This window comes from Simochromis diagramma, unplaced genomic scaffold (assembly GCF_900408965.1).
Source record: "Simochromis diagramma unplaced genomic scaffold, fSimDia1.1 OVJJ01000557.1, whole genome shotgun sequence".
NCBI lineage: Eukaryota > Metazoa > Chordata > Actinopteri > Cichliformes > Cichlidae > Simochromis > Simochromis diagramma.
In genome coordinates, this window is record NW_024387156.1 from 2,704,802 (window position 1) to 2,729,244 (window position 24,443).

Genomic DNA, 24,443 nt, shown 5'->3' on the forward strand with positions numbered 1-24,443 from the left:
CTGTTATCATGTCAGATAAATTCTGTAAAGAATAAGTGGTGTTTCTTACTTTTCCAACCATATACTGATTTTAGTCCGCACAATAACACACTGCACACTTAATGTTCCTCCTAAGTGCAATTGATTTTCCAATGAATACTTGTTGCAAACTTAAGATGCCTAGTGAATAAAAACATTCAACTGGATACAGTGGAGGAAATAATTCTTTCATCTCCTGCTGAATTTGCTAGTCTGCTCACTTAGAAAGAAATGAACGGTTTCTCGTTTTTATGACAGTTTTGTTTTGATGGAGAGATTGTCAAACAGGAAAACACATTAACTAAAAGTTCTGAACGGATTTTCACATCATTGTGAAAAAAGTATTTGATTCTCAAGAACAGTAAACCAGCAAGAATGGTAAATTGTCTGATTCTTATATAGCACGTGTCTACTCTTCCAGAGCACTCAGAGCGCTTTATACAAAATGCTACATTCACCCAATCGTACAAGCACTTTCTTCTATGCTTTTAAGTGCTTACTAACTAACGTTCACACACATTCATGCTCCGATGGATGCAAGAGCAACTTTGTCCAAGGACATTTGGCATGCCCACTGGGGTGAGTCAGGGATCGAAGCACCAACTGTCTTATCAGTAGATACCTCCTGAGCTACTTCTTACTGCTACATGCAGGAAGAAGTTTCTTGTATTTGGTCACCAGGTTTATACACATCTCAGGAGGGATTTTGGCCTACTCCTCTTCACACACTCTCTCTAAATCCTTTAGGTTTCTTGGCTGTTGCTTAGAAACTGGAAGCTTTAGCTTTCTCCACCTTAATGTGCTTCATCTCATCAACGTCCTGGCTGAGAGAAGGAGGTTCTCATCCAAGATTTTATTGTGAAATCATCTTTAGCAGAAAAACAGGCCAAACTATGATGTTTCCAACTCTGTGTTTGATTGTGCGGATGATGTTCTTTGAGTCACATTCAACCTTTTTCTGCCTCCAAACATGGCGGGTGGAGCTGATGTCAAAGAGGTCAAATCTGGTTTCATCTGACTGCAGCATTTTCTTCCAATCCTTCTTTGTAAGTGAGCAAACTTGCAAATTGTGCAGATATGTGTGTGTGATATGGCCGGGGAAATCAAAAGTTTGCCACAGACGTGTGTTTACCAGGCCGACTGAATGAAAAGCTGACTAATTCTTCACTGTGACAAAGAAGAAATTCTGCCAGCCTTTCCTGTGGTAGTCGCTCATTTATTACTGCCTAACATTAACCCTTCAGCACAGATACAGGCTTGGCTGAGCTTAGTTTTATCTTATTTTTGGCACAAATGTACTATAGAAAGTTTATTTTTGTATTGGGGTCAATGACTAAAGGTGTTTCTGTACCTACAGTGAAAAAAGTAAGAAAATAGTAAGAGAGCAAAGAGCAAAACACGGCCTTAAAGAAAGAGACTTTTGTTTGAATAAATTCTTCAAGTTACTTTATCCTATTAAATGTGATTTAAATGAGCAATTCAGAAAACTGTGCTCTCCAATAAAACAAAGGCTGAAGTGTTAGAAAGGTTAAACAAGGACAGGAAAACTAAAGCAGCAGTGGGCTAAACAAGATGATCACTGAGGTATTTTTCTCAGGGGTATCCTGCCATACCTCACAGCACTGTTTACATGAATCTTACTGCAAACAGACATCAGAGCCTACAGTAACTGCAGTCAGGGGATGAGTCTCTGTACCATTTCTTGGCTGCTCATCCTTCCCAGTGAATCCGTTTTAAAATAGACAGGATTATTGGACAAATGGATTTCCTACTTCCATCTTTTTTCCAAAGAATTAAAAAGGTAAACCTCAAAAACCTACAACTCTCACACATCACTTGTCATCACTTACACTTTTACAGTGTAAGTGTAAACCTCTACCTTGCAGAAGTGCAATTGCTCTAAATATTTATCAGCCACCTTCTATTCAAAAGTTTGTAAAGTTGAAAAGACTTATATTTCAGCAAGTCAGTCCAATCTTTTTGATAATATTTCTGAAACTTTTCAGTCGGCTTTCAGTGCCCAGCCTTACCTGCAGGCATACATAAATGTACAGTACAGTATATGTACAGTATATAGGCATCATCCTTTATATGTCAAAAAATCTGACTGAGCAACTTTAGGCATAGACCCATCTTATGCTCTCAGAGTACAGGCCTCCTGGTTGTCCCTTTATTATCTTTCTATGTATTTGTTTTCGTTCTCCTATATTTTAATGTGCACTTGCATTTTGCCTTTTATGTGCTTGAACATTCACCAGAAATTGAAGTCTCCATTTACAACCCTGTTTGTGTGTGCATGTTTAGGCATCTTTGTGAGGACAGAAAATTGTACAGTCCCTTATGGGGACAAAATGCAAACCCGCAGGTTTGAAGACATTTTTGAGGCTCAAAATGTGGTTTAAGTATCAGTGTTACAATTATGTTTAGGCATTCATTTTTCATGGTTAGGGCAAGCGGCTAGGGAAAGCATTATGTCAATTAGATGTGCTCACTAAGACATGAAAACTAGTGTGTGTGTGTGTGTGTGTGTGTGTGTGTGTGTGTGTGTGTGTGTGTGTGTGTGTGTGTGTGTGTGTGTGTGTGTGTGTGTGTGTGTGAAATTACCCGCTGGATGAGGTGCTGGCCAGTGATCGTCTGAGACTGACTGGCTGGTTAACAGACTGGTTGAGATCATAGGCCAGATGACCCTGGAGCTCCCCCACAGAGAAACCAGGCCCTACTCCTGTTACAACAGGAGCTACATGGGAAAAAGACAGATTGTGTTTATGAGTTACGCACTTAAAACAGAATATCAGGTACACAAAGTGTGTGGCAAAGCCCAATACTGTGCTAATTGACTAGTCTTTAATTTCCTATCTAGATTTCATTATATCTACTCACAAAGCAGCAAGGAAAGTTTGTTAATCATGTACATGTAATTCACTGACTTTCACAGTCAACGCTTAAGATTTTGCTATGGCCTCCTCCACTTAGTTCAGATCACCAGTCATACCAGATCAGTTTACTTTTAAAGGTCACGAATAAAAACAAAACAAAAGGCTGTAATGTTTTCTGTTTTAACACTTTACATGGTTAATAAAAGAGACAGTGATTCCACATGTTTAGAAATTCAAGTCCATTTAGAGGAAATGAGTTGAGTTGTTCTGTGGGTCCACTTTTATCCTGAGATCAAACTATCCTGATAGGATTGATGTACTCCACCATGACATGTTCTCCACCCCCAGGAGACAAAGGCTCTATAAACAGCTAAATGAGGGTGAAAATTGGATATGGATATCCTGTTGTTACCATATCTTACCAAAAAATAAGGCCAACAAATTAGAAATGCTGTGCTTTTCTACTTTACTTGAGCACTCAAAGCACTTCATACAGCATATCTCACTCACCCTTCTACACATAAGTGCTTCCTATTGAACATTCACACTCTGAGGAATGCATCAGAAAGCAACCTGGGGTTCAGTACCTTGCCCAAGGACATTTGGTATACAGACTGGAGCAGTCTGGGATCAAACCACCAACCTTCTGATTAATAAACTGCACTGCTGCCTGAGCTACAGCCTCCACCAGTGCTCTCAATTGACATCATGAAAAACGACTTGAAATTGCACTTGCATTTTGTTCTTATATTCTCAAACTAGTCCAAGAATAATATGCCCTTCAACATTTTTCAAATTCAAATATTTAAACCAAATCTGTCAAGACAGAGCTAAAGAAGGGTTGGTGTTACAATGACAATACTAGCCTCTGTAAGAACACTGCCAAAGGTAGCGTAGCTGTGTAAAGGTAAACATAATGGTAAAGCAGGCTTACTTCTCGAGACCTGAACAAGCTCAGTAACACTAAAAACTCCTGATGTTACAAAACTCTCCTGGAACTCTGGACCATCTGCAAAAATAAAACAGCAGCAGTTACACACTAAGAAAATAGATAAACTAAGGTAGTATTTATATAATTACACTTTGGATCTTGATGTTTAATTAAACAGATATGCCTAAATAGCTTATTTGGTCTTTGCAGTCCAAAGCAAAAATATAACTGATAAATTGAGTAGTTTTCTTAATTTATACAGGTCTATGTTTCCACTTGTAATAAATATTAATAACAGCATTTAAAACTTGTAAATACAAGGCACAGCTCAGATTACTGCAGTCTTTGTTGTTACTTTGTGTCTAAGAAGTCAACCCATGCTCTAGCAAATTAGACTGTTTATGTACAAGATATTTATTTTATCTGATCATATTACCTGATAGAGACATATAGAGATATGTAAACAGATTAAAGAAAAATAAAGAAATATACTTTACATTACCCATGGTGGCAGTTCGACTGTCCTCCTGATCAGAACCCACACCAGTGCGACTGGGACTGCTGCTCTGCTCGGCCTCTGAAAGGAGAGAGCGAGAGTGAGACAGTGTTTGTGGACGAGGCAGAGAACAGAACAAGATTTCAGCAATTTCAACAAGCAAAGTAGGTCAGCCAATATATTCTTTCTTATAGGAAAATATAAGAACAAGCATATTTAAATATTGTTAGCTCCATCCTCAAAAAAGTTTAAAGATGCAGTAAAAACACAGAATGGATATGTATATATGTTTTTTGTTGTTTGTTTGTTTGTTCTTCACTGACATGCTCATCCAAAACCAGCAGAGGGCATATTTTAACATATTAACTGCATATTTTGTGACTGAAAACCATTTTCATGGCAGATTTTCTTGATTTGTTCAATGTGTTAAATAAGATCACTCATGTTCATTTTCTATTTAGCAACACAACAGTTTTATTCAAATACACCTGGCAAGCAGGCATGTGATCACCATCCATCTTTTATAACCTCTTTATTAATGAAAGTCACCATTTTGCATTGTTATTCATACATTAAATCTTTAATTTATTCTAACTCAATTATTATAATTATTTTCTTAACATTAGAAAGTGCAGCATTTGTCATAAATTATAGTACAACATAAAAAAGTCTCTTAAGACTTGCAAAACATATCTATTTAATGTTAAATGTTAATTTAAGGGTTTTTTTCCCCATTTGGGGACTAATGTTAAATTTCACACCAGTACAGGTTCTGACAATGATTAACGTGTGTTTGCATTTAACACAAATTATTCGACATCTGTGGCTAACAGATGAACACTGTTCTGACACTAATACCAAACTCACACATAGAGAATACAGAACGGCATTTTAAAGTGAGAAAAGTTAAACTTTCCAGGATATCCTGAAATCATAAGAACAAATTTTGATATAATAGGAATGTAGAACAGAGAATCTTGAAAGAAAGAAGTTTTTTTTCTTCTTTACAACAAGATGCAAGATGCACCGTCACCATGTAGCAATCTCATATTTTATCTAATATTACCAGAGGTCTACTATATTTAAATGTACACATGAAAGTCAGCATGAACAGCAATGTTGAAGTATGTAGTATGTAGTGCATACCTCTCTCTTGCACATAGTAAGCAAGGTAGAGGTCGAGCTCCTTGACAGAGACAGAGATGTGTCGAGGCTGGACACAGAGGACTGGATTGGAGCACTGGCCTCCTTTCACCAGCCGTTCACCATCTGTGCTTTCCAGTGGGATTCCTTTAAAAAGGATAACCATCACCAGGTCTAATCTCCACACCTTGGAAAAAGAAAGCAAAAAAAACCCCACTTATGTCTGACTAAAAACATGAGTCTCACTCTTGCTATGTTTAGTGTGAAACTGGTCCCCTGAATGGGCCAAGCATCCATCCTTTTCCTTGACCGCTTAAGACACAGAGTTACGGACTATCAGAGACTGACAGGCAGGGTACATACAGAGCCCCATTTTATCACAGGGCGAACAGATTCGGAATTGTAACCAATTTAGAATCACTAATTAACCTTGCAAGCATGTCTTTGGATTGTGTAAGGAAGCCATAATACCCAGAGAGAACCAGTACAGGCACAGGCAATGAAGCAAACAGTTAGCTATAAATTTAGCATTTCCTAATTTTATTAAGCCAACTTCAGGGTTAACTAAAATTGTATTACAAGTTTCATAAAGGCTATGATTTTGATTCGCTATTCTGCTTGACTGTCTCTGATTTTAGCGTCATATATCAAATACTTTTCAAGATATAAAATGGTCCATCAACCCACTTTCAGGCCTTTTTTTGAGGCAATGTTTGAACAGGAAGATCACAAATACAATTAAAGATCAGAGCCTAAACAATTCACTAACTTTTCCTACCATTAAAATAATGATGATCAACAACTGGCAATCTAACTTTTTAACACATTGACTTGCTCTGGCTTCATCTGTTACTAGACTCAACTGGCTTCTTTGAAAATGGAAATGAACCCACCCACCACTTTAATCCCACTAAACATCTTGTTCTGATATATGGTGTAAAAACTGTACATTTAACAGTATTCCCTGAAAACCCTCTTTTGTATGATCACAAAGATAAATGTGTACACACGGGCGATACAATTCATTACAATATAAAAATAAACAGAAAAAGCTGTAACTAAATTTAAAGACGTACGGGGAGAGGTGGAACAGAGGGTTCAGGGGCACAGACAGTATGGTGATGGTATATTTATAAGACATTTTCTTAACTAAAAATCAGATTCTTTAAAAAGTAGAAAGGTTATAATATTTAACCACCAATTTTCAGCTACTGTGAGTTGTTTGACCTCCTTTAATTAGGCAAGGCAAGTTTATTTATATAGCACAATTCAACAGCAAGGTGATTCAAAGTGCTTTACAGAGACACATAAAACAAACCTCCCTGTCTAAGTCTGGTTCTGCTGAAGGTCACTTTTGTTAGTTCATATATTTTTCTTCCTAGCCTCATGTTTGATGTAAAATCCTGAAAAACAAAAACCTGATACAACCTTGTATTGTCACAAAAACTTTTTTGATGAAAAAGTCGTGGAAAATAGCATTCATAAGACAAGGAAAATCAGCTGTTAAACCCACTCACAGCAGCGATTGTGCAGTTCAGGCAGAAACAAGCCGGCTACAAGTACAAACAGTAGGTAAATAAACTTACCTTCGACGGCAAAGTTGATGTCACTGCTAGTCTGAGTTAGACTGAGTTAGTTTAATTAATTAAAAACTGCTTGATATTTCACATCTTTGACAGCAATTTTAGTCTGGGGTTAGAAAAACTATCTGCATTTCTATCTCTCCAGCCAAAAGAAAATACAAACCAACTTTTTAATTTACCTTGTCAGCTTGTCGGAGACAGTCTATGCGTCTCATTTTGCCTTTCTGGTCAGGGTTTGATAAGACACAACATGCAGCTTTCTTCCCGGTGATTGATAGGACGAAGTCTTCCCTGCATTCAGGTCTAATATCCTTTCTTAGCTTAGCCAAAAGACGACTGGCCCACTTTTGTTTCACCTAGGAACAGAATAAGAAACAGAAACTCTAACTGAATAAGTCAGCTTTGTTCTAGCATATTCTTAGTGTAATTGGGGAAGATGCAATATAATATGGGTATGATATAAAACATTGATTGCTAAATATAAAAATCAGACTACTGTAATTCATTATTATCAGGGTGTCCTAAAAACTCCCCAAACTCCCCACTGTCACCAGTAAGTGCTTGCTCATAGGGGGTCGTCTGATTGTTGTGCTTTTTGTTTTCTGTTTTCTTTGTGTTATTGCAGGGTCTTTACCTTACAATATAAAGCACCTTGAGGCAACTGTTGTGTGATTTGGAATTCAAATTATTAGAATTTTAAAAAAAAAAACTTTTTAAAATAAAAAAAGTAGTGCTTATTTCAGTTATCCAATATACTTATACCACCTCTGCCTTCTCCCCAAGTAGTTCATCTTTGACAGCTCTCTCTTCTTCTTTAGTCATCCTCTTCTCATGTTTTTTGAAGTACTTCCTTTTCCTGGCCTGGAGGTTAAACCACGTGTAGGCAAAGGCACGAACCTGGGGCAGCAGAGCCTCAATGAACGGATGGAACTCATCCTGGATGATAGAGACACACAGTACAGACTCAGCAATCAGTAACTAAACCACTAAAGCTCAAACACAAAGAGTAGGAGATGTAGCTTTGGATACTAACGATATACTGGTAACGAAACCCTTAACAATGAATCTGCTTCTTGAATATTTTGCCTACATTGTTTAGATTTGACTTGTGCATCAGCAGCAAGACAGAACACTGACATTTTACACATCTGGATAAGACGCACATACTAACAGTCTCTATGATATATAAACTAATTTTAGAAGAAGGAATATAGTTTTCTGAGAAATTAAGTGTATCAGATGGAGACATATAAAACGTGCTATTAAAAGGTTTAGAGATCCTCTTTCACATTAACAGAATGTAGCATTTGGGTACATTGCAACAGTCAGTCTACAGCAATATCCCAGAGCACAAGCAGCACACTTCACAGTAGAAGACTCTGCACTCTCCAAGTCATGTCAGGTCAAGACAAGGGATAGCTACAGATGATAACATTGTACTGATGCCAGTACCAGATGACCAGGCCAACAGGTCTGATTCTTCTTTAATAGCCTTACTGCTTTCTGTTCAATGTATCAGAGAGCATGTATGTTTTTTTAAAGGTAAAAAAATAGATGTTTTCAGGAACAATGTAGCTGTTCCAAATCTTGATACAGTGGAAAAACAGGGTCAAAAAAGAGCATGCATGAGACTTGTGTGAAACAGCTCCACTGTTTTGAATGTAATCAGAATAAAAATAATTAACAAAAATAAAAATGAATAGAAATAATGGGACACCAAATTCCTATTCAGAAACAGCAAAGATGGCATTGGTCCCACCCATACCGTAAAGAGTCAAACTACAGCATCAAGAATTAAGAATTAAAAAAATGTTCCATAGTGTTTGGAGCAGTCTCAAGGCTGAGCTTTTGACTCAGAATGATCTCTTTTAAATACACTAACCAGTTTATTTGAAACTTTGGTCATGTGTCATTGTAACAGTGTATTTATGGCAATTTAGGAAAAAGCATAATAGCTCCACTTCAATTTAAATACTTAAAATAATGTTTTCCATATCTACACATTTAAAAGCTATTCCCTCTAAACTAATACAGACTTGTAGGGGTAACCATGTAACTCTTGGAATGCACACAATGGTAAAAGTGACCATTCATTCCAAATTTCTCTTTGATATTTGGGCTGACTGGGGCCCGATGGATGTAAAAACAAAGAATTACCAGATAATTTTTTTACCTGATTTTTGTTTCTAAGAAAAACGAGAGCCACATATGAGGATATTCATTTAAAATTTCAATAGAACAGTAGCAGTATAATGTCCTCGTAAGTGGATATCAGGAGCTTGTAGAGCTAAATTGAGTATTTTGGTCTAAATAACCCAAAATGTGATGTCCACATATGTGGAGGTTAAATAAAAAATATAAATTGAGTTTCAGATCATTGAGTGAAAAAAGCATTTTTTCCCTTACAACCCAGCCAGCATTCTGGCATCCAAAGACTGTCTGTGTGCCACATGCAGTCAATTAAATTTTACTTATATAGTGCCAAATAACAACAACACTTGCCTCAAAGTGCTTTATATTGTAAGGTAACGACCCTACAATAATACAAGAAAAAGAGAGAAAACCCCCAAAAAGCTCTTTGTGGGAAAGAAAAACTCCCTTTAAACAGGAAGAAACCTTCAGCAGAAACAGGCTCAGGGATCTGACAGTGAGCAGATGAAGACAGGACAAAAACATGCGATGAAAGAGAGCCAGATATTACTAATAACTAATAATCAAATGCAGAGAGGTGTATGAACACACAGTGAGTGAAAAAAAGATGACTTAAGAAGAAAAACTCAATTATTCATGGAAGCCCTCAGCAGCCTATATCTATTGCAGCATAACTACGGGAGGACTCAAGAGTCACCTGAACTATATCATTTAGCAAAAAGGAAAGTTTGAAGCCTAATCTTAAAAGTAGAGATAGTGTCTGTCTCCCAAATCCAAACTGGGAGCTGGTTCCAAAGAAGAGGTGCCTGAAAGCTGAAGGCTCTGCCTCCCATTCTACTTTTAAATACTCTAGGAACAAGTAAGCCTTCAGTCTATGAGAGAAGTGCTCTAATGGGGTGATACGGTACTATAAGGTTTTTAAGATAAGATAAGGCCTGATTATTCAAGACCTTGTATCAATAACAGACAGTCCTAGTTTCAACTCATTATGTGAATAAAGCACACGTGTTCGCAGAATCAATTTCTTCCATTCCAAACGATCCACCACTATGAGCAAGACAAAGGCTGTCAAAGGACATCAGGAAGAAAACTGTTGATGTCCACAAGGCTGGAATGAGCTAAAAGAACAACTACAAGAAACGTGGTGAAAAGATGACAGCTGCTGGCGCAATTCTTTGAAAATTGAAAAAATATCAAATCACTCAATTTGGAGTTTCATGGAAGATCTGGCCTCATGGGTGAGGATGATCATCAGGCATGGAAGAAAGCACTGCAGTCAGATAAAACCAAAATCGAACTTTCTGACCTTAACTTGACCTGCCACTTTTAGAGGAAGAGAAATGCTAAGCATGACCCGAGGAACACTAACCATTTTGGTGCTAAGAGTACGAGAAGACCAGCGGGAGAGACCTTTGAACAGGACCAGTACTATAAATTTTCGGACGAGAACCTTCTTCCCTCAGCCAGAACAGTTAAGATGGGTCATGGACCAGTCTTGACAATGACCAAAAACACACAAAAGGCTAAAGATGAAGCACACTAAAGTCATACCTCGGCCAGGCATAGCCTGTCTCTACACCTCATTCCTATAGAAAATCTGTGGAGGAAGCTGAAGTTTCAAATTTCCAAGCAGCAGCCAAGAAACCTGAAAGATTTAGAGAGATTCTATATAGTGGAGTCAGTTAAAATCCCTCCTAGGATGTCTATAAACCTGGTGACCAATTACAAGACACTTCGTACTGGTGTCTTTGCCAGCAACGTCTCAACCAAGTACTCAGTGAGTATTAGGCCTTTATAACTATACAGCATCAACAATATGGTCAGGTCTTGGGGGTCCAGGGCTGGCAGCAAGGTCACTGCGTCCACCCAGCTGAATTCTGCTGATACATTAATTCCTACAATTTGATCATAAAAGACTTAAACACCACCACTGCCAGTAAGTTACTGCTCAGTTTAATTGTCTAATTCACAGTAGTTTAGTCCTTCTGCACTAATCGTAGTAACCAGCAGGACTGAGGAGAACACTAAGCAGTTGACCCTAATGTGCGCAGTTTGCACAGTACCAGCATGTCTCTTTGAAACTAAAAAGAGGTCATTTAATCTGGTGCGGCTAATTCCAAAGCATGACACCAATCAAAACATTTTTTTTTAAAAAGGAATATGTTGAGGATTTTGTGCGCTCACAAAGAGCTGTCCCTAATGTGTTGTGATTTAATTGATTTACTTCAGTACTTAGAGAAAATGTCTTTGTTGTCTGCCTCCTGCTTTGCCTATAAGGCAGATATTTTTGCACTTTTATAACTGTGTCTACATTTCACCTTGACTGTAGTTTGTATAAATCATTTTATCCTTTTTTTGCCTTTTTTTGTATAGCAAAGTGACTTGATACCAAGTTATCATGTCTGTGAAAGTTCTCAGTGATACCTTGATACCAAGGCTTTCCTACATTCCTACCACAGTTGGTTCACATGGTCTTCTAGCTAGCCAAATGGTTTGCTGTAGTTAATCCAGATTGCTCAAAGACAACACAAAGTTGCAAAGTTATTGCTATTATTAAATTCAAATTTATTGTTAGGGCCATGGGATTTTGGACACATTCAAGCTCACATTAATTTGACAAAAGTTACATTAGTCCATGTCCATGTAAGTTCTCAATCATCCAGGTCATGGTAATCTAAAGAGTTTGGAAAGAATGGCGACTGGACTTTAAGTTTCTTGAAGACGTTTCACCTCCCATCTAAGAAGCTTCTTCAGTTCTAAAACCAAATGGTGGTGAGTCACAGATATTTAAAACCTAGTGGGAGTTTCCCTTAAGAGGGTCATTAGACCAACTATTGATCATGTCCCTCATCACATGAGTCAAGGTGTCAAAAAGGGTGTGGATCATTATTAGCAGAGGTTTCAGGTGAAACCATTGTGAGAACTTGTGAGATGTGAGTGGCGCCTGAGAAGGGATCTCAAAACTGGATTGTAGGTGGCAGACAGTTTGTGTCCTTAGCCACCCCCTCTGTTCAAGGATGGTCGTTCACAGTGGACAGAGATGACTTCTTTCACTCCTCTTTCAAACCGACTGTCTCCTCTATCCAAAATGTGAACATTGGCATCCTCAAATAAGTAACCTTTAACCTTTAGATGCAGGTGTAAAGCTCAGTCTTGTCCTGCCAAGGTGGCTCTTCTATGTTTTGCCATGCATGTATGGAGTGGCTGTTTGGTTTCTCCTCACTGTACTGCAGTTTTGTCCTCAGGATGAACCAGTTTTTGTATGAAGTAGCTTAGGAGGTCATGCTTGTAGAAAATTCTCCTGAGTTTCTCTGATAAACCTGCTACATAAGGGATGACCATGTTGTTCTGTTTGTCCTTCTGATTCTCCCTAGTTGGTGTGTGACCTTCTTTCCAGTTCATCTTTGCTGATTTGATGAAAGCCCATTTAGGATAACCAAATGTTTTAAGAGCTTTCTTTACATGTGTGTTCTTTTCTTTCCCTTCTGCGCACAGCACAGTCCAGAAATGGCAAACTATGACCTTTGTCTCTTCCCTGGTGAACTTTATGTTTTTATCCACTGAGTTGATGCGAGCAGTGAAGGATTCAACTTCTTGGGCAGTGGCTTGGTGCTGTCCTTTTGAAAGAACCAAGAGCTTTACTTTCTACTTCCTCCATGTGAAGGTTGACTACAATGGATGACAGTGGAAAGCCCATGACACATCCATGTTTTTGTCTGTATAAACCCTTGTTGTATTTAAAATATGCTGTGGTAAGGCCGAGATCTAACAGTTTGCACATTTGTTTGGGGGTAAAGCCGGTTCTGTTTTCTAAGGAGCTGTCTTGCTGTAGTCATTTCCTGACAGTTTCCACTACCTCAGTTGTAGGTTTGCAAGTAAAGAGTGAGACCACATCAAAGGACACTATGGTTTCATCCAGATCCAGTGTAAGTTTCTGGACCTTGATGGTGAAGTCAGAGTTTCTGATGTGATGGATATTAAATTTGAAAGGCAGTTTTAAAATTATTATTGAATTGACTAACAAAACAAAAGTTATGTAAACCTACCTGGCCCCATGTAAAAAAAAATAATTACCCGCTAAACCTAATAACTGGCTATGTCACCCTTGATAACAAAAACTGCAAATAAGCATTGCAATTACTCGCAATGACTCTTCCACATCACTATGGAAGAATTTGACCCACTCTTCTTCTGCAAAGACGAGTGGGTCAAGTGTTTTAATTCAGGCACATTAGAAGGTTTTCCAGTACGAAAGGCCCGCTTAGGCTAATACCATCTCAATCTGATTTAAGCCTGGACTTTGACTAGGCCACTTTATTTTCACTCCATTTCATTTTGTTTTTTGAGCAACTTAGAAGTGAACTTGCTGGTGTGTGTGTTTTGGATCATTGTTCTGCTGCATAATTGTGCTTGACGATCAGGGCCTGAACTAATGGCTGTTCCTTCAAGATTTCCTGGTAGAGAGCAGAATTTACGGTTTCATCAAGTACAGCAAGTCGTTTAGGTCGTGAAGAAGCAAAGCAACCCCAGACCGACACACTACCACCACCATCTTTGACTGTTGGTATGATGTTCTTATGTAAATGTGCTGTGTTAGTTGGATGCAGTTAGTTGACTAAACAAAAATGGGGTTAGTTTCCTTGGATGTTTTACCTTCAGGGTTGGATACTCTGAGCTTAATTAACAATTTCCATTTTATGTGTAGCATGATTGATGACATCACTACTATGATGTCTACAATCTAGAATGACGAATTTGCAGTTTTCTAAATGATTTTGTTGTAAGCCCTACTGAACAGCTTATGATGAAGCTGGTGTTAAGCAATTGCGTTTGAAGTTCCTCTGTGTTCATGCTATGAAATACAGCATCATTCTCCGAGGAGGTGCAGCATGTGTCAGGATACAGTTAGCATGGGTTTGAGTACTTTTTTTGAATGTTCCTATTTCAAAACAGCAGCCACAGCTTTATCAGTAGATGTCAGGCAGACATCAAATTAAATCCACTCCCCATCTCTCTATATAATTAACAAAACATCAAAAAACTGTCTCAGAGAGCTGTTTACAAGTTTCCTGACTCAATATACAGTGTGTGTGTGTGTGTGTGTGTGTGTGTGTGTGTGTGTGTGTGTGTGTGTGTGTGTGTGTGTGTGTGTGTGTGTGTGTGTATTGTAATAATTTAACTTAATGTTGGCTGTTTGCAAGAAATAAAAATGAATTCATATTATGAGTTAAAAAAATTATAAAAACTTAATCCATCACTTAACCCAGCTGCCTTGGCAAATTCTAGGCCAATCTCCTACCTTCCTGTCATCTCAGAAATTCTTGAAACTATCTATAAAACTGAAAAACATGCTTACCGAGGCTGGATTATTGGAATTCGTTGTTATAAGGCTGGAAAAGTTGTGTATTTCTTCATATTTCTCCAATAGTTGCATTGATCCATAGTTTTACTGTTAAATTTGAAATTAAATTTGAAATCATTCTCCTCATATACAAGGTCTTGAATAATTAGATTGTATCTCATCTTAAAGACGTCATAGTACCATATCACCCCATGAGAGCACTTCACTCTCGGACTGCAGGCTTACTTGTGGTTCCTAGAGTATTTAAAAGTAGAATGGGAGGCAGAGCCTTCAGCTTCGAGGACCCTCAGATAACCTCTCTACTTGTAAGATTAGGCTTAAAACTTTCCTTTTTGTTAAAGCATATAGTTAGGGATACTCCGCTGCTGGGCGTGTTGCCATGATGCACTGAGTGTTTCTTCTTCTTTTGACACGCACTATTCGTTTTTAAGCCACTTTGTATTTAATCATTAGTTATTATTAATCTCTGGATCTCTTCCACACTGTATCTTTTGTCCTGTCTTCTTCCCCTTCCCTTCCAACCGGCCATGGCAGTTGGCTGCTCTTCCCTGAGCAGGGTTCTGGCAGTAGTTTCTTACTCTTCACTAAGTGCTTGTTCATAGGGGGTTGTGTTTCTGTTGGTGTTTTCTCTGTATTTTTGTAGGATCTTTACCTGGCAATACTAAGTACCTTTAGTACATAGCACTGTTTTTAGTGCTATGTAAATAAAATAAAACTGAATCTCTGTCTGATTTCCACACACAGCAGGCAGCATTAGACAGTGCAGCTTTATGGAAATATAGCATTTTTGAAGAGTTAAAAAAACCTCCTGCGTTTGTAGAGTGCATTGACTGGTCAGTAAAACTAGAAAGATGCTATGTAAAAAAGTATCACAATCCTTCCTGATTCCTTTTGTTTTTGCACATTTGTCACAGTCACATATTTCACATCATCAAACAAATTTGAATATTAGACAAAGATAACCTGAGTAAATAAAAATTTTCATTTATTAAACAAAAAAGTTATCCAAACATGTGCTATACAAAAAAGTAATTGCCCCCTAAACCTAGTAAGTGGTTGTGGCAGCATTCAGAAGTGAACTAGCCTGAGTTTTAAGGCTTGAACTACTGGCCAGACATTCTCCTTCATGGATTTCTGGTAGAGAGCAGAATTTGCGGTTTCATCAACTGCAGCAAACAGCAAAGCAACCAAAGGCCATAATACTACCATCACCATACCAACAGGCTTGTGCTGATATGAGGTTCTTTTTATGAAAGGCTGTTAGTTTTATGCCAAATAGTTTTCCAAAGGTCTTGGGGATCATCAAGGTTTTTGGCAAATGTGAGACGAGTCTTTGTGCTCTTTTTGGTCAGCAGTGGATTTCCCCTTGAAACTCTTCCATGCCATTTTTGTCAAGTCTCTTTCTTACTTACGTTTCTTATCATGAAACCTGACCTTAACTGAGGTTATCTGTGATTAATCTTTTAATTTTTTTTTTTTTTTTTTTTTGGAAAGCTAAGTTCAATTTCACTAACCACACTCAGGGCTGATTCTTCCAGACCTGCTGAATCAATAAGTCACTTAAATAGAACCTTTCTGAAAAAGTGTAGTAGGCTAAAAGAGCTCAAACACCAACACATCATGCCACAATCTAAATAAACAGATGGGAAACAAAGTCATTGACATCTAATAGTCTAGAAAGAGTTGCAAAGCCATTTCTAAAGATTAAACATTGGAAAAAACACAAAAAACATTCTGCTGATCTCCAAGACCTTTGGGTAAATATTCTGTGGACTGATGGGACAAATGCTGAACTTCAGGGAAAGTTTGATTCCTATTACATCTGCCATAAAACTAACACGGCATTTCATAAAAACAACATCATACCGTGGTCAGACATGGTGTAGGTTTGTGCGCTGAAGCTCAACTGTGTTTGGGTTTTGCAGCAGGAGAATAATCCAAAACACATCAACAAACCCACCTGTGAATATCTCAAAAAAGATGAAAAAAATGAAGGTTTTGAAGTTGTCTAGTTAAAGTCCAGAATCAAACCTGATTGCGATGCTTTGGGAGTTTAAACAGGACGTTCATACTGAAAAACCTTCGCACTTATTGCTTCAAAAGGTGCCACAACCAGTTATTAGATTTAGGACACAATTTGTCTTTCACACAAACCCAGATAGGTTAGGATAACTGTTTGCTTAATAAATGAAATCCTTGTTTAAAAAGTGCATTGTGTATTTACTCAAGTTATCTTTGATAATCTGGAAGATGCAAGTGTGATAAATATGGAAAACACTAAGAATCAGGAAGCAGCAATTAAAATACAATTTTTTAACTTTGTTGTTAAAAAAGGTTTTTTTTTCCAGAAATGACACCACTGATATGTAAACTACTCTCGTCCACAGATACTGGGAAAACACTTGAGCACAGATACACACTTGCAGATGCACACACAAGTATATGTAGGCAAACAAATCTCAAAAAGTTACTGTAGAGAAACTGAAGTCTGTTAACCAGTAACTTCAATGCATTCCAGCTACAAACTCCATGTTAATTCCAGCCCCTGATCAGCAGGTTTGCTGCAGTCTGCAGGATTTGTTTCAGCCTTCGCGTATGTGCCTGCTTTTGATCAAACACGAATTTATATTGCGACACTGTTTGATTGAAGATGTCAGTCACCAAACAGAGTTAGGTCACATATAACCAGGACTGTCAAATCAACAAAGGCTGTCTAGACTAAAGCTTCCTTTCAAAGTGGGAAAGCTTTCCTTTAACAGCTGAAGTGTAACAACTGTGGTGTAGTTTTACCTGAGACAGCGAGAGGGACGAAAACATCATTTTGACGAGATGGAGCTGAATCACAGCAGGCTGTGCGTTAACATAAACATTTAAATCCTCATAGCGTACTTATTTGTTTTTGGAGATATCTGTATGTTCTTCCATGTCGGGATTCAGTTAAGCAGCGATCCCTCTGGGCGGGAGAAAACGCTGCATTTCCTGGGCTGTTAAAATGGGCTTTTCCAAAGAATCCACATATGAGAGCGAACGACTGCTGTGTCAACTCCAGAAACGATCACACGCCAGAAAAGTTTCGGCCCCGGAAAAATGTCCCGCGGGGGGAAAAAAGAAAGTTGTTCGGAAAATATGGCCAGAGGTTTAACGGAACATGGGAGTTGTGTCATTTAGAGAGGGAAGGAGATGAGGGGGCGAAGAATAAAAGACAGAGAGCTGAAATGACGTTATGAATTCAGCCCATCCCAAACTATGAGCTTAAAGCTGCAGCTGCGCTCTCACTGCCCAGCTGCCCTATAACGCGCACAGCACTTTATCTCAATAACAGCTGCACCTCCGTCCTGCAGTCTTAAAAATCATGGATTCAAACTAGGTGTTCAAAGTCCTGTCCGACTGCATTATAGTGAAATGAGAAGCATTAAAAACCTGACCAAGGTTTATATTATAATTGGATATCTCATCCACAAATCGGCACAATGGTTCCGCGATATACAGGCAAATGGTCAATTAGAGACACCAACTCCTATTAATGTGTTAGTAATCCAACCACGTGCACCCAGAACCTTCTGCAACGTACCCCATCACCTTAATAGGTGTTCAGCAATATCATCAACAGGCACAGCATGTGTTTCACAGTATTTTCCTGCTTCTCAAACCATGTGAGTCATCCTGTCCTGTGGACACTTGGAAATATTTCATCACAGTAAAAGTGATTACTCAGAATAAGTTTGTTTGGCTTCACTCGACCCTCTAAGATGACTGTTGACCAAACTTTCCAAACTGTGGCAGCAAGACTGAGTACTCTCAGGGTAGATAAACCTATTTCTGTTCCATTCTGCTTTAAATGTTGTACTGGTCTGCATCTACATAGCACCTTTTAACCTTAGTGGTTAAACAAAGCACATTACAATGTTATTGTCCATTTTTCCACAATGAGACACAATAATGGTGGCAGAGCTGGCATGCAAGAGAATGGCATGTGATAGCATTGTTGTGTCTACAATTAAACTGTATCCCATATTTCCTGCAATTACTAAGTACTTTATATTGAATTATATTGATAGTCAAAATTATAAGTCAGGGTATTTACAAATGTTTTATATACACATTCAACCAACAATAAGTTCCACTTATAGCCTATAATCATACATTTGTACTTTCATGATATATTTGTGTAACACGCATGTACTTCCTTTTCTACTCAGAATCCTTACTTTTGATATTTAAATATAGTTAGCTCATAATGACTGGTTTTATTCGTGTGGTACACAGTTTACAGTAGTCGTTTTCAACACTGGATTTACAAGATGTGAATACCTTCACATAAAGTCCCAAGACACAAGAGTCGTGTACTGTGTGAGCAGGGGCATGCCATCTCAGTCGGTTGAATAGGCTAAAGCTTTTCCTCAGGCAGACATTCCTCTGGGTCATGTACCGCATTTAGAGGGACTGATGAGGGGCAGCATCTGACTCTTTTCTACTCTTGAGCGGATTCTCGGATGTTTGCTCACCTTGCAAGTTGAACATGACTCTTTGAGTGTTTCCAACTGATGTGGTTCAGGAGGACTGCCTCCACTAACTGCATTTTTTCTCCCTCTTTCAGGCAGCTCTCTGACTGGGCTGTAAGCCGGGGCAGGAGGCCCTCTGTCGGCCTGTCATTCTAACTCAGCCCGCTGGCTGTAACTGCGGCCATTTTCTGCTGACTAACACAAATGCCCAGAAACATCCACACATCCACAGACCGAGAGGAGGAGGCGGAGGAGGAGGCTTGAGCTGAACTTCAACTTGGCCTTCCACCGTCCCGCGTGACGAGTGGAGCGGTGGCGGAGGGCCTGCTGCTGCACGCGCTTCAACAAAGCCCCTAGCTCAACAACTTTCACCCCCTACTCCACACCTGATACGCACACAGCAGGGCATATTTTCCGCTTAATCGGTCGAAGTCAGGGCCCGGAACCCATAGCCTGTGGGAAGAAGCTTGTGTAACGCTAATACGCCACGTTCAAAACTTCATTCAAAATTACAACAGTTAAATAGTTTTTGTTTTATCGCTGGCCTAACTAACATTCCGTGTGTAACATGAAATCATTTCGTGTCTAAATACATTTTTGGCAAATTCGGTGCGCATAAAATACTCAGAAAGAGCTTTACGGCAACGAAATTTCCACTTTCATAATCGTAATTGCTGCTGGCTTCCGCCTTGCACTCAGCGTTTGATGGAAAACGTCAGCTGGATAAAAGGGCAACCCGACAGGCAAAGTTAAGATTTTATTGAAGGGTGGGCTTTAACGTGTATCATATGTGTGCCGAATTTAAGGATGGGCCCTGACAGTTCAACCTTGTTCCCACTTATGTTTTGACTGCGTGTATATTTGTTGTCATGCGCAGGACAATTCATTTTGCCATATTTTGAATGTGATTTAGCGGGCAGAATCTCTCCAGGAAAACGCCAGGGATCGGACCGTGTTCAAATGCTGAAACAAACTAAAAGAAAAAATGAGAAATACGGACGCAGGCTTGCTGACATTAGGACGGAACTATCGCACCGCTTTCTGCTCCACTTTCAGCTGCGTAGCCTGCGTTACTCAGTCAACTCCTCGCATTGCGTCTTTTTCGGAAAACACGAAACAGCACACCAGTGGGAAGGGACACACTGCTACATTGTTGTACCGGAACAGGTTTTGTCCTACCATGTCGAAGCTGAGCCGCCACCGGGGAAAGTTAAAGCTGATATCAGTGCCTGCCCATCTCGCGCTGTCGTTCGTTACCATTCCATATTCATTTCTACCATTGTGCGCGTGCCAGCTGGAGTATAACCGCGGTGCTCGAGACCAGAAACGTCCCGCGTCAAGCTTCGGGCTCCACGGCAATAACCCCCCCACCACACACGCGCGCGCGCGCGCACACACATACACATACACACACACCGCCTGGAAGGCTGCGGCAGAACAGACCAGTGTTACATTAACCTTCCACCTGTCTTCTGTTCAGCGTTTTCCTCGCTTCTGTCTTCCTCATATTAGCTCTTCTTCCTGATACTGTGAAACGTTTTATTCCTTCCTTTAGTTTTTTTTTCACTTTTTCCTTTCTCACTTTGTTTGACTGCTTTGTCTTCATGTCTCTTCACCCTTTTTCTAAGATCGTAGATGAGCAGATTCAGTCCTTAGAGAGAATTAAGGGTGAGCCTTCATCTACAGTAGTCAGAAATCCTTTTCTTTATAAAGACTAAATATTCACTTTCTGCCAAGGTTTGAGCTTCATTTGTCTTTGTTTTTTCCTTGGGACACACTCCATAAAGTGAAATGCAGTGTTTTGAGACCAGAGCTGTGATTTTATTATTAAATTAAAAGCTGAACAATTAATGAATCCATCTGCTGTTCCTGCTGTTCGACAGTTCCAATTAAACTACATAAACAGTGGTAACAATGTAAGCTTGTGAAGATTTAACTGTGATCAGACAAGGCTCTCGTGTCTGTGGCATGGTATCTTATGTTTTGACCTCTATGGATTCAGTCAATCTATTGCCGGTACTAAAAAACGCAAAAAAAAAAAAAAATCGGAATCTTTTGGTATAACGTGCCATATTTTATTCCTGTTAATGTTTGCCTTTGTTTAGCATTCACTAAAAATAATAAATTAGTAATAATGCACATAGTAACGTGTTACTTTGTGGAATCTGTATGTAGACTGAGGAGATATACATATAGAAAGCATCAAAGTACTGATAGATCTGCTGCTGGTCACCAGATGTCAGATTTCCCATCTGGGTCCCGACAGTGTGCCTTTCTGGATGAGCAACAATACGGACCAGTCATTAATAATCAATCTGTAACTTCACATTAAGCAGTCTGTGTGAACTGAATAACCACTAACAGCAAAACCAAAGCATTTCCCAAAGTGGGATGAATAAAGTATTCCTTTTATCTTTATTATTAATTCAAAGCATCTTTCATGTATTTTTTTTTTAAAAGAATGCATAATGATTTCAGCTCATTCATTCAGTCATGAATGCAATTTATCATAGAAAGCACTAATGCTAAACTTCCACTAACATGCATATTTCTCAAGTTTACAACACATTTGTTGCACACATGAATTAATGTTTCTTTTACATTCTTTAATAATTATCCAAATATGTATTATGTGATGGATACATGAATTTACATAAATAAACTTAGAGGCATATAACTGCCTTTAAAGAGACATTTTGCTGGTTTGCAGAACGGTTGTGGATCCTAGCCCTCTTAGGCTCTTCCTGTGTCCGCATGGGTTTTCTCCAGTTTCCTCTGGTTTCCTCCCGCAGTCCAAAGGAATGCATGTTAGGTTAATTTGTTACCAGTTAGTCTGGCTTCTTGTGTAAGGTGCTCTAAATGGTCAGGAAAATTAGAAATGTGTCATGCACATCATGCCACATCATGTGGTTTGCCTGTTTCGTCAGCATTCGGGTTCTTCTTCCAGGTTCCCTGTTACAACGTAACCCTTAAACCTTGGATCTCTAAAGGTTTTATCTTTATGAAGCTACCTCTAAGCACAAAACGTGGGCTGGGAGGTGACCTTGGAAGCCTGCAATGAAAAGTTGGTTTTTGGTTTGCAGTTTCTTATTTGAGTAAGTGGTATCATAAATAAATTGCCCAACACAAATTGGCTGGGTGACTGGCTCTCTGATAATATATTTGCCCCTTACAAATGAGAGAAAACTGTTTAGGCTGACCTTTTACAACACAACTAATATATTTATCTAGGTGACTGACAATGCGACTCGTGTCTTTCGTCAGGGAAGCAAACTGTGTTATCAGTAAAGAAAAGAAAGAAAGGAGATGGAGAGGAAGTGAAGTGAGGCAAATAAGTTGTTAAAACAAAATGCAACTAACAAGTTTAGGTATGAACAGAAGTTAAATACAGGGACCCAGCGTCAGATGCGAAACGTATCCATCATCATCATAACCCAGCACAAATGAACACCATGAAACCCATCACTCAGAGAGAGTGAAACAGCATTAGTTCCATCTCCAAACCATATGACACAAGGTGAGATCAGATAGTGGCAACTAAAGATAATCCCAAGCAATCATTTGAATCAACAGCAGGGCAAATCTTTTTGAAGAAGCCAGTGTGTTGGATTTGAATCCTCTGGCTGACTGAGGCCTTTCTGTGTGGAGTTTGTATGTTCTCCCCATGCCTACGTGTGTTCTCTGGTTTTCTCCCACACTCCATGCATACATGGGTTAGAGTAAGGCTGAGGAATGAAGGTTAAAATGTCATAACATTTTAAACTGTGCAGACTTGTAGATATATATATATTTATTACCTATGGTAAATGACCAGTAATTACTGGCTACTCTAATGGCCAGATTGTTGTGTACATTACAAGAAGGAAACACAGACTGCTTATGTATAGGACTCAGAGTTCTAGTCAATGCAGCTGTCTATAATGGATACATGCATTTTGATCCTCTTTGAGTCTACTGAGTCTCATCTATGGTAACACGTGGTGAGACATCACTTTGTAAACTGTAAAACTGCAACACTATGAATTATTATGCCGATCTATAGCATCTTATACTCCTATACTCCTAATACCCTGTACTGCTAAAATGTATTCATACATTTTAGTACATCACAATAACACATATTTTTGTGAAGTGTTGTCTTTGCACATCTTATGCATATTTCATGGTTCTTATTTTCATCATCACTTTACAAACTGTTGAACTACATAATTTAAAGCATATTTAAAATATTCTTTGCAGATTTTATATTCTTTTCTCTTGTAGCTTTACTATATATCTTTTCTAATATGTTCTTTGACAATGGTTGCTCTCACTTTCCTATTTTTCATGTTTTTTGCCTTATTATTCAGAATCAGAAACAGAATATTTTATTAATCTCCAAGGAAATTATGATTGATATGCGCCAAAAGTCGAAGACAAATTCCTTTTAGAATTATCTTCAGTTGTCAGTAGAGACTCTGTAAGCTTCAAACAGCATCCACGTTAGGATCTGCTTTGTGTTTAAATAACTGATCTTCCCACATAACAGACTATTGGACCAAACAGGTATCATTATACATGAGTGTGTCCTAGAAAAAAAAAAAGAGTAGTTGCTGACTCAGCTTACTCCAATCTGCATAGTGCCCCCTGTTGGAGGCATACATGTTCACTCACACAGATGCATAAACTCACTGCCTGAAGGTCTTTTTACATACGCAACTTAAAAGTTGGTCATAGTGCTGAAATATGAATAGTAGTAACACAAAGCAGAGAGGAAAGGTAAGCTTTGCATAATCCCTAGCAGTTTATAATTTCATGGAGTCAGCAGACAAAATGAGATGTTTTGGCCGCAGGCTGGATCTGCATGACTGCAGAGTGAGCAGGCACAGAATTGCAAATGGGTATGATTGGACTTCATTGTCTGCCCAGTATCACACTTGATGCCCAGTATCTTTTCTTGCTGTACGTCTTTTATGCCCCCCTATCTTTTTTGTGTGTTTGTGTTGCTGCTAGAGGGCAGTGTTTACCTTTTCACTGTAAATCAAAGCAGCTGTGCTTTTTAGTGGGCACACTCTCCATCTAACCTTCTGGAGCTGTGTTTAGGAAGGCTATCTAATGCCTCTCTTAGCATCCAGGGGACAGATGTTGGGGAATTCATTATCTGCTTTAAGACCGCTCAGCTGGACTTTCAGTGCCCAGAACCTCAGTTTTAGTCCAGCATGTTGGACAGCTACTATCAGCACTTTTTTTCTGTAAATGTCAGGTAAGCTATAAACATGTAGAAATCCTGGATGACTCCCTCAAAATACAAACCGCAACAATGAGAAGACAAGTGTTGTTAGAGATCAACTTTTAAGCAAACAAGCTTGGTTGATAGTGGTGGTTTAGGGTTAAAGGTCATT

General features: G+C 38.8%; 1 protein-coding gene across 4 annotated transcripts in view; it reads right to left on the reverse strand.

Annotated features, from left to right (window-relative positions):
• The window catches only part of nfic (nuclear factor I/C), a 52,656-nt gene that overhangs the window by 19,924 nt on the left and 8,289 nt on the right, over positions 1 to 24,443 (reverse strand). Inside the window, exons 1-7 of one of the 4 annotated variants that reach the window (XM_040048571.1) lie at positions 20,242 to 20,539; positions 7,813 to 7,983; positions 7,227 to 7,403; positions 5,468 to 5,651; positions 4,328 to 4,402; positions 3,829 to 3,903; positions 2,623 to 2,755 (exon numbers count right to left, since the gene is read on the reverse strand). In XM_040048571.1, coding sequence (XP_039904505.1) covers positions 2,623 to 2,755; positions 3,829 to 3,903; positions 4,328 to 4,402; positions 5,468 to 5,651; positions 7,227 to 7,403; positions 7,813 to 7,983; positions 20,242 to 20,322 — 896 coding nt within the window. In that variant the 5' untranslated portion in view covers positions 20,323 to 20,539. The other 3 variants (XM_040048568.1, XM_040048572.1, XM_040048569.1) reach the window with 3 other exon arrangements.